The sequence below is a fragment of the Melanotaenia boesemani genome, chromosome 3 (assembly GCF_017639745.1).
Source record: "Melanotaenia boesemani isolate fMelBoe1 chromosome 3, fMelBoe1.pri, whole genome shotgun sequence".
NCBI lineage: Eukaryota > Metazoa > Chordata > Actinopteri > Atheriniformes > Melanotaeniidae > Melanotaenia > Melanotaenia boesemani.
The window spans coordinates 28,373,212-28,388,187 of record NC_055684.1 but is presented as its reverse complement, the minus strand read 5'-3'; the positions used below and the strand labels follow the sequence as shown (position 1 = coordinate 28,388,187).

Genomic DNA, 14,976 nt, shown 5'->3' with positions numbered 1-14,976 from the left:
TTTACTCTCCTTTACTTTCCATCTTTAATAGATTTTCTACATTTATATCCAGTGTGATGTGACTTTAATTTGATCTCTTTTGTATAGAGCTGTATGTGAATGGTAAGCTGGATTCAGTAAAAAATGGAGGCTTCAAAAAGATTGTCATCCATGTCCAAACTGACCTGCTTGTCAAGGTTGACACAAATGAAGTTACTGTCCATGAAGGACAGGCAGCGGCACGTACAGTTGGAGAAGATCCCGTCACAGTTGGAAGGTAATTTTTATTATTTTCAAAATTGTTCTACTGTTAAAATGTTCTAGTTGTTTACTGGTGACCAATATGTATGGTGTGCTTATGAAGACTAAAACTGTCTTCATTTCTAAACTATGGCATTAAATGTGTTGTTATATCATTATTATACACAACTGTAAATACAACGTGATGCATAAATTACAGGCCCAACACATTTTAAATGATTAAAACTGTATACAGAATATGTTTGATTTTAAATCATCTCTACTCAGCGGACATGGCAAGGTGAGATAAATGACATGTTTATAACTGGTCCACTGAGTCATGATGTTGTCTGCTGCTCTGTGCTTCCTCAGCCTGAGGAAGACCAGTAAAAAGTGATGATGTAGACTACAAATGATTGATGAACCCTTAAAAGACAAGTGAATGTGAGTTGATGTGTGTCTTTCCAGTTTGACTGTAATCAATCGTGGCAATGAAATAGATATTGCAGTCGGAGATGTGCGCATTGTCATCTTAGTTCACGGGAACAACAACAAATTCCTTTGGCCCGTTTTAAGACAGAGGCCATCTGCCGACAGTACTGAAGGAATTTTAGGTGGGTAAAAGAAGTTTTACTTTTTCATCTCTGCATTACTTGAAAACTTCTTATGAAAAACTTATGAATTTCCCCCATATAAAAGTAAATAAATAAAGTATCTGCCTATCTAGCCTCTTCATTTGTATGATAATGAATAAATATTTCCACACAGTTGTTGGTTAATCATCGCAAAAAACCTGTTTCTCAAAAGCAACAAATACGCTGATAGAAGTGTCAGGTTTTCAGTGTGTTGTTGTTGGACTCTGTACAGCTTTGAAGCCAGCTGTCTATCAGGAGGTACAACAAGTTACCGGAACCAAACTGAGGATCAATGATCAAGAAATTCATGTCACGAGGTACATTTTGTACATGTGTAATTTTTAAGCTTGTTTTTGATTTTTCTGAGCTTAGAAAACACAAAATGTACCCTCCTCCTTTCCTTTCGTCTGTAGTTCCAGTGCTGTTGACTACAGTACCAGCTCTTCTGCACAAATTCGCTGCTGGCTCATTTCAGCTGACTTCGTCCTGCAGAGACCTGTGAATGATTTTGTTGTTGCCAAACTTTAATTTGGAATGATTTGGAAAGCATGCATTTCAAAAGACAAAAAAAAAAAAAAAAAAAAATGCCATAACACATTACTACAATACATAAATAAATTGTATACCAATTTTTTGCATTATTGATTGTTAAATATATGTAATACACTATAATGCCACCACCTTGTATACTAAGAATAAAAATAAATTTATATTAAAAAGTTATATGAATGCTCAGAGTTGACAGTATTTGGTGTCCATTTTATTAATTCATTGTAAGATATAGTAGCTTTATTTTCTGAGCCTTTAGACAAGAGTCTGACCCTGGATGCTCCTTTCTGGTGCACCCCAAGTCTGGACCGGAATCTGCTGTTATCACCACTCAACAAGGAAAGCAGACCAGATTTACTGGTAGGTTAGAGAAGGAGACTTCATGTAGACCAGACATGGCTCAGCAGCTGCAGCCGAGTCTACCAGCTGCTTCCCACCTTTTAACAACCAGTCTCTGCTCCTTCCTAATCCACAGCAATTGTTCCATTTCTAGTTTAGTTTGCTTCACTTATACAGTGCTTCCCAATGAGCTAGATGTCTGTGTGATAGTAGATTAATACTGAAACTTACCTTTTCCATTCCATTCATTCCAGCATTGAAAGCACCAACCCCTAAAATATCCCTTTATTCTTTCTTACCAATAACAACCCCTGCTTTTAAGCGCAAAATCTTGAACTAGATTTGCTGTAGCAGACACAAAGTAATCATATAATACCTAAAAATCACTGTTTAATAAATATGGTGTCTTCTGTGTTTTTTGACAGACATTTTCTGCTCCAGCAACACCAGGCCCTTCTGTGCGTCCAAGTAAACAGACAGCACAGAGCTTCCCAGCTGTAGCCCCAACTCTACAGACACAGCTTACTGCTCAGCCCAGCCAGGAGCAGGTACTGCACACATCTAACTGTGACTGGCCACATCTGTAGAGACAAACACAGAAAGCAGAATTAGAAAGCCAACATTTGAAAGTTATCCCATGCAGTTCAGCCTGGCAAGCTCTTATAAGTATAAATCCTTTTGGATTGCTCATCTCAACAAAATGTAATCCTGTTTCCAAAGGAGTTGAGGCACTTTATAAAATGTGAATAAAAATAGAATATTGGCATTCATAAAATAAAATCAGATTAAATCTATCTACATTAGGTGTGTGTGCATGAGAATGTTTATTAATTTGCTGTATGTTTCCTTCCCATTTGTCTCTCCTCCCTTAAGCACCAGTTCCTACCATCTGCTGTCCCTCTTCAGGCATAAATACACTGATATTCTGAATGTTCACAGGTTGATGTGGTGAGCCACAGGGGCATGTTTGCATAGAAACCACATTACAAGGGGGCTGAAGAACTCAACACACGGGTTAAGGTCATAATCGTCCCATACCTCTTCTAATGCAAGCTGTAGCTTTACAAATTGTTGCCTTTGTGGATTTTGAGTAAATAATGGGAATGTTGTTTGATAAATGTTGATAGTAAGATGGTGATGATAAGAATGTTCGGGACGTGTCTCTGAGAAGCCACATCTGCTTGACATGTTGTTTGTAGAAATATTGTAGGTTTTTCAAATTAGTTTTATTAGATTATGGACACACAAAGTCTTTGGGCTCATGTTTCCAGTTTCATGGCTATTTACAGCGTCAAGAAAAACTGTCCATTAAATTCTCTCTAATTTATATAATGAGCACAGAAAAGTTTGCAAGAAGGATTTGATATGTTCTTGTATTCAGAATAAAACCAGGCTATTCTATGGTTAAATCAGCAGTTTGGTATTTCAGTTTATTTGATTGTGGGAGCCACAGGACAAAGAATCATTATCCTAATTTAACAGAGTTTGGCTCCAAAAATGGTGGAAGCTAAATTTGTCATGACCAGAATAATTTTTTTTTCTTCTTCTTCTTTTTTCTTCTTAAGTTCTTTCCTCAGCCAGTCAGGATATTGCTCAATAGTCTTCACAGACTAAATTGTACTCCTTCAGTAAATAAAACATATACAGTTTAAAATCATTCCTTGTGTGCAGTATGAAAATACTTTGAAGCTGATTGTTTGTCTTTAAGGCAGAATTTCTTAATTTATAACAGATTTTCTCCTATGCAGTTAGTTTCTTAGTGCTCTACGCTGCAACTTCTGTCTTTAAATTTCTAATGCTTGCAATGAAATCTAAGTGTATTATTGCTTTTGCCTGCTGTATCACCTGTTTTCCCAGCACTTTGCTGACCGTGTCAGACTGATACTCTCAAAAAAGCTGTACAGACTTGAAAATATTAGAAATAAATTTTTGCTTGACGACATAATAATTAGCCACATCCTGTTTAATTAACAGTGCATGTTACACAATACAGCATCTTTATTCTTTTATTTAGGCTATGTTTTTAAACTGAAATGACTTTTTCATGAAATGTGTTGGTAGCAAAGTCCTTGCAAATTGCACAAGTTGTTCACTCTGTGTCAATAGCAAGCCTACCTACGTAGCCAAATATTGTGCACAGATAAATACTGACTTTGTTGGCGTTTATTAACAGACATTTCCAGCTACCTGGGTCACACTCTGGACTGAGGCACCATGGAGAGAGCAGTGGTGCAAGTCATCCTCTTTGGCCTGTTGCTGGCTTTTGCTGCCGCTCTGCCAAACAAGGTATGGCCACACAACAGAAGGGACAGAGCACCACACTTAAAGGAAACAGTCATTTTAATGAAGCTATTTATTGTCTGTAGATATTCTAACAGATACTTAAGCATCTGAGGATTGACTGTTCTTGTATCTCAGCAGCGTTCTGTAGGTTGCAACACACTGAACTTTGCTCTGTAGAAAGAGCAGGTTGAACAACCTCCAGGCTCTCTGCCTTCAGGGTCATGTTGTTGATTTGTCCATCAAATGGTTAGATTTTTGGATGCTCTTGTTAAACTTATATTTGCAGAATTACATAAAAATATATTTAAATGAGACTGTAGTGACACTGAAATGATAACTAATTAAAATACTGAGCTTTGTCATGATTAGTGGTCGACCCGTTTTTATTCTAAGAGCTAAATCCTCCATGTGGCTTTTTTTTAAAAGACAACAGCCACAAAAATCTACACAACATAAAGTATAGTTTTGGAAAAATCAAGACAACAGTCGTTAAAATTCTTTAGACCTTTATTATAAGTTAACAGAATGTTGTACTGAGCTACAGGCTAACTTTTTATTCCTTTATTTGTTTATGCATTACATGGACTAACAGCTTTTAGTTTAACTGTAGATGTAGGTACTTTCTTTAATTGGAAAATCAAACATTTTACATAAAAATGAAATATATTAGTATAAAATACAAAACATGTAAAATTATTATATGAACAGAGAAAATGATTAACAGCATTTTATTAACAGAAATAGTCATGTGTCTCACGTGTTTGAAGTATGTGCAGCACAGATCTGCTTTGCATTATATTTTGATTTGAATAATTGTAAATTTGGAAAATAAAAAATAATAATTGGACTGTTTTTTATTTTTAAACACTAAAATGAATGGTTGCGCAACTCAAATAATCCAATGAATCCAATGAAATGTTACTAATTGCAAAAATGACCATACCATTTGTTTTCAATAAGTACCTGAATGTATAGTTTGAGGAAAGCTATTTTGCACATATAATGAGGATTATACACATGCATATATGTGTTTATGTATGTATGGAGATGGTAATTAGAACGGGTCATCATGATTCTCTTGTTGTTTTATTTGTATTAGTTTATGGTATTGTTTTGCACAAAGTAAACATTTGTAATTTCTGCACAGCAATTCTTTAAATCCAAGACAGATTTATCTGAAGGGAGGCTAAAAAAGTAACCCTGACTTTGACCAGATCAAGTGATGTGACCCAACCCTATCCAGATCTTTAAAATGTTTGTAATTTTAACTTAATTTTGCACCAAAACTGGAAAGTCAGAGCCATGTCTTTTGTGTGTGCCATGAGCATTGAAGCATGGTCTATGCAATACTATGTATAGTCTATACAACCACCCCCAAGTTTGTTTTAAGACTTGTTCTTGTTTTGTTTTAAAAAAACAAAACAAAAATGGGGCGTATCTGTGGTTACACCACTACAATTTCACCCACCAACACATTGTTTTCTGATCTTTTGCCAGCTGGTTGTCAGTCAGTGAGATTGATCTGGCCATCTACTTTTTTTTAAAAAACATGTGCCTTCTGTGTTTGTGCAGGACGACTGGGACATATACAGCTTTCACATTAACTCTACTGTGGCCAGTCGTTATGCCACCACTGTCATCACAAGCCGTGTGGCCAATCGTATGAATGAGTCAAAGGAAATTGAATTCCATGTCCAGATTCCTAAGAATGCCTTCATCAGTAAATTCAAAATGTAAGTAATAATAATAATAATAATAATAATAATAATAATAATAATAATAATAATAATAATAATATATACTGGCCACTCATAATTAAACAAGAATTTTTTGCGGGGTGGGGGGGTGTCTTATGCAGGCTTATTGATGGTGAAGTGTATGATGGTGTTGTTAAAGCTAAGGAGCAAGCACAGCAGCAGTACACTGAAGCAGTGTCTCATGGCCAAAGCGCTGGGATTGTCAGGTACGTTAATTGAAGGATTCTTTTATTGCTAGGCCTTATACAAGTGGGTTTTAAGCTATGTATGTTCAAGAAACTTTTTTTTTTTTTTTTTTTGTGGCAGGGGGATGGATTTTACATTGTTTTACACATTCATTGTGATTTGTCATATTTAGGCTATTTTTGTTTAAAATATTTTCTAGTATCATGCATCAGGGTTCTTAAAGATGAATAATAAAACCATGTGAACTCATGTCCGCTATATAACCCTGATATTTATGATATATTTATGTTGTAGCTCTGTAGGTAGAACGCTGGAGGAATTTAAAACATCTGTAAATGTAGCTGCTCACAAAAAGGTGACTTTTGAGCTCACATATGAGGAACTGATGAAACGCACACACGGCAAATATGAGCTGCAAATCCATGCCCGGCCCATGCAGCCTGTCAAAGACTTCAAGGTATGCAGATCATCCTGAAAGACAAAGTAGTGTTTCGTAAATACTCATGACTGCTTTATTTGATTTCATGCCAGGTCGATGTGTATATTCACGAGAAGGCCGGCATCAGTTTTGTCGATGTGAAAGGAGGACTAAGCACCAAAGCCCTGGCTAATGCCATCACCAAAACCAAAGCAGATGAACAGGTACAGCCTGCAGAGATGCCATGTTCCATTTAGCTCAGCTGCTATTTCGTTGCTATTTAACCAAAAATTATGTACATAGTACAGTCTGGCCGTTTGACGTTTATTAATTGTTGGAAATGTATGAATGTGCAATGGTGGGAGCTATGGATGTATGTCAAGGTATTGTTTTTTTATTAAAAAAAAAAACAAAGGATGGACTTTTGCGATGGAATGACCAAGTGAGAACACGCTTCGTATTGCCAAGATGGACAAAAATCAGGTCAATTTTATCAATGCGAAAATTTACAATTAAATAAAATGTCCACAGAAAGTTAAACTACTCAACCTAAAAATCAAATAAAGCTAAATGCCTCCAAGAATGAAAAAAAAAAAGTACATAAAATGGTAGCACCATCCAGGGCAAGGGTAACTAAAGTAGGAGATAAGGCAGATCCTTTTCCAAATCCAGGTCTGTGGGTCCACCTGGGTTACACGCACGGGGTCAGTACGGCAGGCGGAGTTCCCCTTTGCCCCTGCATGTATTCAGTGTCACACTCCTTTACTCCTCTCGGTCCCTCCCAGTCGACTCTAGTTTACGTTTTCAGGCCCGCTGGGACACCTACGCAGAAAAACAACATGAGGTGGCAATACACGCTCCCAATTGAACTTATCCTCTGTTTAGCCTGCTCCAACCAGCGTTACTTCTTTTGTGCTCAGGTACTCACACAGCAGGCAGGGTCCTTTCTCTGCCTCTGCGTGTTGGTCACCTCGTAAAGCTGCAGTCCCAGCTGCCATGGTCCCCGGTGCAGGTGCATTGTGTCTTCAACTAGTACCCCTCTACTCTGCTTCCTTACCTTTATATACCTGTGTGTCTCTTATCTAATCAGGAGGTTGATTCCAGCACAAGGCCAATTTACAATCACTAAAAAGGATTCAAAGCAACTAAAATCAGTTAACACAGAAAAACAAGCAGCACACAACTAAAAATAAATACCACAACACTTGTGTTAGATCACAAATGTAGACTTTACAACAGGGTAACCATTGCTAACTGAAGGGGCTTTCAACTCTGTCTTAAGCTTTGTTTTGAAAAGACTACAGATGCTGTATCAGATGTATAATTTTCCTCTTGGGGACAGATATGCATCCAGCTGCCAAGGTGTTGTCATTTTGTTGCATTTTAATTACTAATACTTGTTTTCCAAAATCCACTCTTTTAAAATAGTAGACAATTATTATTTACTTTAAAGACGCACTACGGGACTTTAGCAGATTTTCTCAGTGAAACGCTGCCTATTAACAGCTAATTCTGCATCTATTTCACATTCCACCTGATCTCTGGAACTATCTCCAGCCAATAGAAGTCAGTCAGTTTCTCTTTCTTTCTTTCTTTCTTTCTTTCTTTCTGTCTTTCTTTCTTGAAACTGTATAATGAAAACTCAGCTACAACATCATGATGCAGTTTCTCAGCCTTACGAGTTGTTGCTGTCCAGCAGCATCAGCAGCAATGTTTCGTAATAGATGTCACTGTGCCATCAAACGAGCCAGTAAGTGCATAGTTTTATGGTTGGGTAGTTACGTTGTGCGTCTTTAAGTATTTGTAGTCTTAAGAAATCAAAATTATATCTAATTACTTTATTTTGGTGTCAATACATGAATTAAATGAGCCAAATTGGTTCATATCTCAACCATCATGTGCATGTCTGCCTCCCTAAGCAAAGGATAAATATACAACATTGCTCCTTTTTAACTCTTAAAGAGAACTTTTAAATTATTAACCAGTGGCTTCTAAAGTTGAGCTTTAGATTCAAACTTCACAATCAAGCAAATCTATTAGGTGATTTAAGTAAAATAGCAAATGAAACAAAATAAATAAACTCATTGATACTGATGTTAATTTGCCAATGTGTGACCAATGTGTTGCATTATTAGTAAAACTAAACGTAGCCAAATGAATGAAAATCTAATTACTTATTTCATCCAATGGAGAAAAAACAAACAAACAAAAAAAACAAGTTTTTGTCAACACTCTATAAAAACTGATTTGTGTGGTTTGCAGGCATGGGTGCACTTCTATCCAACTGTGGACCAACAGAAAGTTTGTGATAGCTGTGGCGAGCATGGTCTGAATGGAGATCTGATTGTTGTTTATGATGTTAGCAGAGACTCTGGACTGGGAGAAATCAAGGTAAAATGTTCATCTCCTGAAAGTTGTAAACTTAAAATAGTCTATTAACATTATGCTTTGTAATAATCCCAGAACTAGTCAAAGTTTCTTCTAATTCCAGACATCAGACGGGTACTTCATCCATCACTTTGCTCCAGCTAGTCTTCCCCGAATATCAAAAAATGTTGTCTTTGTTATTGATCGAAGTGGCTCAATGCAAGGCACAAAAATGGAACAGGTGGAGTATTTTAGAAGTCTGCCACAGTCTATAACTTGATTTATATTACAAACACATTGTTTAAGACAAGAATACACCCAAAACAAATATAATGACATGTTTCTAACCTAAATAATTGTGTTATGCTGTTCTTATACAGACCCGGAGAGCATTAGTCCATATTTTAAATGACCTGGCAGAAGAAGACTTCTTTGGTCTTATCACTTTTGATGACCAAATATTTCACTGGAAAAAAGAACTTGTTCAAGCCACCAGTGGAAATCTGCAGAAGGCCAAAACATTTGCTGAGACTATTGAGGCCAGAGGAGGTAAGATTTTCAGGAAATGTATTTATTTTGGTTTATCAACATCTATGATCGCGATGGAAGTGAAATTCTTCTTCCTGCATTTCAGCTACAGACATTAATACCGCAGTGCTGAAGGGAGCAGAAATGCTGAATGCACATCCCAGAGAAGATTCAGCATCTATCCTTATTCTCCTCACAGATGGAGACCCAACCTCAGGTTATCATAAAACACTCGTGCACACTCTGCTACAAACACTTGAAACAAATGTAGATCATTCTTTTAAAAAGAAGCAAGTAGACTATTTGTAAAAACAGGTCATAGTTAAAATCTCCTCCTGCCCCCCTGATGTTTTCATGTTTGTTGCTTGATGAAACTGAGGCATGAGCCAAAATTTTCCATGTCAAGAAAAATAATTTTGTTTTGGTTGTTATTTTGCTTTCCTGAAAATTGAACATTGCATGTCTTCTTAAGGAGACTGGGTTCCACAGTTTTATAATAAAATAATATAAATTATAATATAATATTCATTAATCAACAACAGGTTATGAGCATCTCTTGTATGACTTATACCATTTGACAAACTGTACAAGAAACAAATAAAACCCTTTTAGCACAAGAACACAGCTCATTACAGTCCGAATGATTGTTCAGACAGTTGGGTGATGATACTTTATAATAAAAGAATAAGCGCTGTATTGTGTCCTTGCAGGAGAGACAAATATTGAGAGCATACAATCAAATGTAAGACGGGCCATTGCAGGCAAATTTCCTCTCTACTGCCTCGGTTTTGGGTTTGATGTCAATTTTAATTTCCTTGAGAAAATGTCGCTGCAAAACAACGGTGTGGGAAGACGAATTTATGAAGACTCTGATGCTGATTTACAGCTGACGGTATGCACATAATGCCAATGTTCTTTATTTGAGGTGATGAAAAATAATACTTAGTGATTTGCTGTGCTGAGATTAAACATCCATATTGTGTCCAATTTGTATGGAACAGGGTTTCTACGAAGAGGTGGCCACTCCTCTGTTGACGGATGTGACAATGATCTATTTGGGAGGAACCAACTTGACCCAGACTAATTTCAGTCAGTATTATAATGGCTCTGAAATTGTTGTGGCTGGTCAGATCACTGATAACAACATTGAAACCTTCATTCCACAAGTTGTGGCAGTTTCAGTAAGGATTACATCACAACAAAAAATAACTATAATACTCTGAGATCCTTGTGAAATTATTTCTCTACTGACATTAAACTTTAATAATGACAGAGGAATGGAAAGATGACATTTTCTAAGACAAAGACCTCCACGGTGACCCCTACTGGAACAGTGTCTGAAGGCCTCCTCCAGAGGGTTTGGGCTTACCTCACAGTCAAACAGTTTCTGGAGAAAGCGTAAGTGTGATGCATGCCATCTGATCTTTTGTTTAATTTTTATTATCAGTTTATAACAGAGCATCAGCACTCATTTCCCCTTCACTGTTGAACCCACAACAATGTTAAGACACTGCTTTGTATTCTGACTTCTGGAGCTAAAAATTTTCCCATTAGCAGATTAATTAATTTCAGTCAAATTAATTTTGCACAGACGTTTTTATGGTTACTTGAATTGCAATTTCATCAGATGATGCTGCAGTTATAAATTTTTATATTTATTAGAGCAGTTTAGATTGTTAATGGACTGCTTTTCAGACACAACTTTCAAGCTTTATGAGGAGCTCAGATATATTTATATACTGAGGCCCATTTAAGTTATTTAAATTCCTCGTGATATTTGGGTGTGTTTTCCAGTTCTGATAAGGATTTTGTAAGATTATATCTACATGTACTTGAGTCTGGTTTTGATTGAACTAATACAAATAATTTAGTTGACTAGGCACATATCCACAGTCACAATCAAGAAAAAAGAAACACACTACATCATAATGCAAGGCCTGAAAAAAGTTCTTAAACTTGCCTAAATATAAAATTTTGCCAGGGGCCTTTCTTCTACAGCTAAAACAACACTGACCATACAAATAGCTCCCCTTTTGACAGCACACATAAACAGATTTATGGCACTGTTTGCACACACACTGCAGCAATAAAAAAAACTAATAGTATATTGGGCTGCTGACCAACACATTAGCATGTTTGATTTAAAACAGCACAATTATTTCATCACTCTCTATTTGGTATATCCTGCTAGTTTAAGGGTATCTAAAGAGTCTTTAAAGGTTACTGGGTGTTGGACTAGAATAACAGTCTTGACTGAGACTAACTGAGTCAAAACCTAAAGCAAAACTAAATTTTAATTTCAAAAATAGGAAACAGGTTTAAGGTTAAAGTTAACTGTATAGAATAAATTGGTATCTCTGCCAAATCATCTGCCTCTATCTAACCCTATCCTCTGCATCTTCTTCTCCTACACCGACTCATGCACCACTAACTTTATGTCTTTTTTCACTACATCCATAAACTTCCTCCTTGGTCTTCACAGGCCTCTCACCTGGTAGTCATAACATCAGCTTTTTTCTATTGATTCATTAGATAAAGTCAACAAAACCTGTTTGTGAATACAAAGAAAGGTAGACATCTTAATCAACTCTTTATTAACATAGAAATTTGTGATACAGGCTGCTGTTGTCTGGAGCAGAGAAAGAGAAAGTGAAGAAAGAGGCTTTGGAGTTGTCCCTAAAGTACAGCTTTGTGACCCCACATACATCCATGGTGGTCACCAAGCCTCAGGGGGAGAACACAGACGTGCTTCACAAACCTAAGGAGGGGGAAAGATCATCACAAGATCAGCAATATCATATTGGACATGGACAAACAATGAAGATCCCCACACGTTCTGGTAGAATTAATAAATATGATGAGTAACATTAATTCAGAACAAAGAAAAGCAAAATGGAAAATCAATGACACTGTTTCTCTACATTCTTTTGTTTTTAAAATAACATAAAATGTTTGAGAGTTTTCACTGAATTAATTAAAAATAATTGGAACAGAGCTTAAGGTAAAAGATGATTGACATGTTTATCATCTGTAGAATTTTAGTTTAACAGAACCTCGTTTTATGATCATTATTATTATTTTTAACCCAATAGGAGGTTATCCAAGTCATCCAGGTCTTCACGGTTTTCGCGGTCCTCCTGGTCCTCCTGGTGAGACATGGCAGCTATTTTTGTTGCAATACGTGTTTGAGAAAATGAGACGCTAGAACACTATACATTAGAATGTAATACACGATTCCAACCTTAGATGGCACTAATTCATACAAAATATCCCTTAAAGAAAATCCTTCACAGTCAATACAATAATCTCTAAATCTTCAAGGCCCCAACAGTAAAGTTAGATCAGAGATGTCATGCAAAAACATGTTTATCATTTGCAGAATTTTGGTTTAACAGAAACTCATTTTATGATTTATTTATTTATTTATTTTCCTCACCAATTTATAGGTGAAGGAGGTAGGCCAGGTCTTTCCCGAGATCGTGGTCCTCCTCATCACGGTAATGGCAGTATATACATTACTATTAAACTGAAGTTAATTATCAAAATGTAGATATACATTTAAAGGGACATTGTGTAACATTTTCTGTTCTTTACTGACCAAAATTGATGTTTGCATGTATATATGTGTTATCATTGGTGTATTATGACCTGAGCAAATGATCTGACACATTATTGTAAGTTAGATTTGTTCATACGTATGATGGGTAAGCCGGTAGGGCAGCGCCATTATTTTCTGCTATCTTAAAACTACAGCCGTCGACAAGGGACAAATAGCACCGACTGCTTTTTTCCCTGCGAGCCAGCACACAATGATTGAGACACGGATGGAAAAGATACATGAGAGCGGCACCCTGGCAAGTTGAAATATCGTTTAAATTGTTATTCACAAAAATGCTGGATGGTGAATTTGATGGCGGTGAATAATGTTAACGTTCAACTTCAGAAGTGAGTTCTTTGAGTGAACTTCCTGGTAGACTCTATCTTTTCCTTCCCTTCGCCTCTCTATTAATGTGCTTGGACACAGAGCTCTGTGAACAGCCAGCCTCTTTAGCAATGAACTTTTGTGTCTTGCCCTCCTTGTGCAAGGAGTCAGTGGTCATCTTTTGGACAACTGTCAGGTCAGCAGTCTTACCCATGATTGTGTAGCCAACAGATATAGAGTGAGACACAATTTAAAGGCCTTTGCAGGTGTTTTGAGTTAATTATTAGATTAGAGTGTGGCACCAGGTGTCTTCAATATTGAACCTTTCCACAATATTTAAATTTTCTGAGCTATTGAATTTGGAATTTTCATTATTTGTCAGTTAACATTTTCTGTCCTTTACTGGCCAAAATCGATTTCTGCATGTATATATGTGTTATCATTGGTGTATTATGACCTACGCAAATATCTGACACATTAAGCAAAGAATTTTAGATTTGTTCATACATATGACAGCCTTGAAGATGGGGGTAGTCTTTGGGTGGTGGCAGGACCCCCTTGGTGCCACCCCCTTCTCAGTTGTAATGGGGCAATTTGTCTTGTTTTTGTAGGGCTATATCGGATGTTGCTGAGTGTTTGTGGTTTACTGGGAAAATCACAGACCTCCTCCAAGCTCTCCTTCGCGCATTAGATGCAGCAGTCTGGCTCTGAAGGAGCTCTGCAGGGCTGTCAGTGTTCATAGGGGACCAGAGCTGGTTCTGTACTGGAATGCCTCAGTAGAGCGTCAGACGCAAGCTGACATCAGCCGTCAGATCGAGCAACATCCAACATCCATCACTGATCAATATGTCCAATTTTACTTCAATCAAGTCTGACAAAGGCTGAAATTGCGACATGTCTGACTGTTAAGTTTTACCAGTAACTCATTAACATAATTACACATACACACCATGACTGTAGCCCTTCCCATCAGCTGTCATGGGGCTGTTTTGATAATTAAAATCAGGTGTCACACACCTACTCTTGAGTACTTACCTACTTTTAATCATCTCATTACCTAGAGAAAACAAATTTATTTTTCCCGAGAAAACAACAACATTAACTTTTTATCTTGAGATAATGAGTAAATGCTCTATCTGCCACTTTATAATACATATATACAGCATATATGCATACATTTTTAAAAATAAAAGAAAGTGTTATTATAAAAGTGTTATAAGACATCTTATGCAATTCAAAATTTTTTGAACACAGCTTAAGTTAAATGATTATTAACATGTTTAAATTGAATAAGAAAATCATGCAAAAACTAGGGGTGTGTATCTCTCCCTCACACACGATTCGATATGCATCTCAATACATGGTCCACAAGTCGAACCATAAAAATATTCAGCTAACTTTGTAAAGATATGATACAGTGCCATTTTGGTCCTAAATCGATTCAATTTCGATATTTAGTATTAACTTGGAATTTAAATCTCTAAATTAAAGTCCATGTGTTTTAATAGAAGACAGTAGTAGTTTTTTCCTCACTTGAGCTTTTGAATTTCAAGCAACAAAAACAAAATCTTAAAACATCATCAAAAATAAATAATTAGCCTTTTTTGGCCTTTTAAACCATTTTTCCTTTTTCTTTGTGGTTAAAAAATATATAAATAATCAACTTAACTTGTTGTGTGCCATCTGAAATTATTCAACCAGCGCTTGCAGCAGTGTTAAAAATGAAATGTGAGGTTCATGTTTAGCATGTACATAAAAAAAAAAAAAAAAAAA

General features: G+C 36.4%; 2 protein-coding genes across 2 annotated transcripts in view; both read left to right on the top strand.

Annotated features, from left to right (window-relative positions):
* The window catches only part of LOC121637383 (inter-alpha-trypsin inhibitor heavy chain H3-like), a 54,991-nt gene that overhangs the window by 17,970 nt on the left and 22,045 nt on the right, over positions 1-14,976 (top strand). The window contains exons 18-21 of the mRNA XM_041981517.1: positions 88-256; positions 688-833; positions 1,087-1,171; positions 1,268-1,396. Coding sequence (XP_041837451.1) covers positions 88-256; positions 688-833; positions 1,087-1,171; positions 1,268-1,382 — 515 coding nt within the window. The 3' untranslated portion in view covers positions 1,383-1,396. The remainder of the gene's footprint in view (positions 1-87; positions 257-687; positions 834-1,086; positions 1,172-1,267; positions 1,397-14,976) is intronic.
* On the top strand, positions 3,914-12,146 carry LOC121636973 (inter-alpha-trypsin inhibitor heavy chain H3-like). Its single transcript, XM_041980837.1, has 13 exons — positions 3,914-4,028; positions 5,598-5,758; positions 5,884-5,988; positions 6,263-6,425; positions 6,500-6,610; positions 8,649-8,777; positions 8,878-8,994; positions 9,134-9,302; positions 9,388-9,498; positions 9,992-10,173; positions 10,283-10,462; positions 10,555-10,679; positions 11,900-12,146. The coding sequence occupies exons 1-13, from the start codon at positions 3,957-3,959 to the stop codon at positions 12,144-12,146; spliced, it is 1,872 nt and encodes a 623-aa protein (XP_041836771.1). The 5' UTR covers positions 3,914-3,956.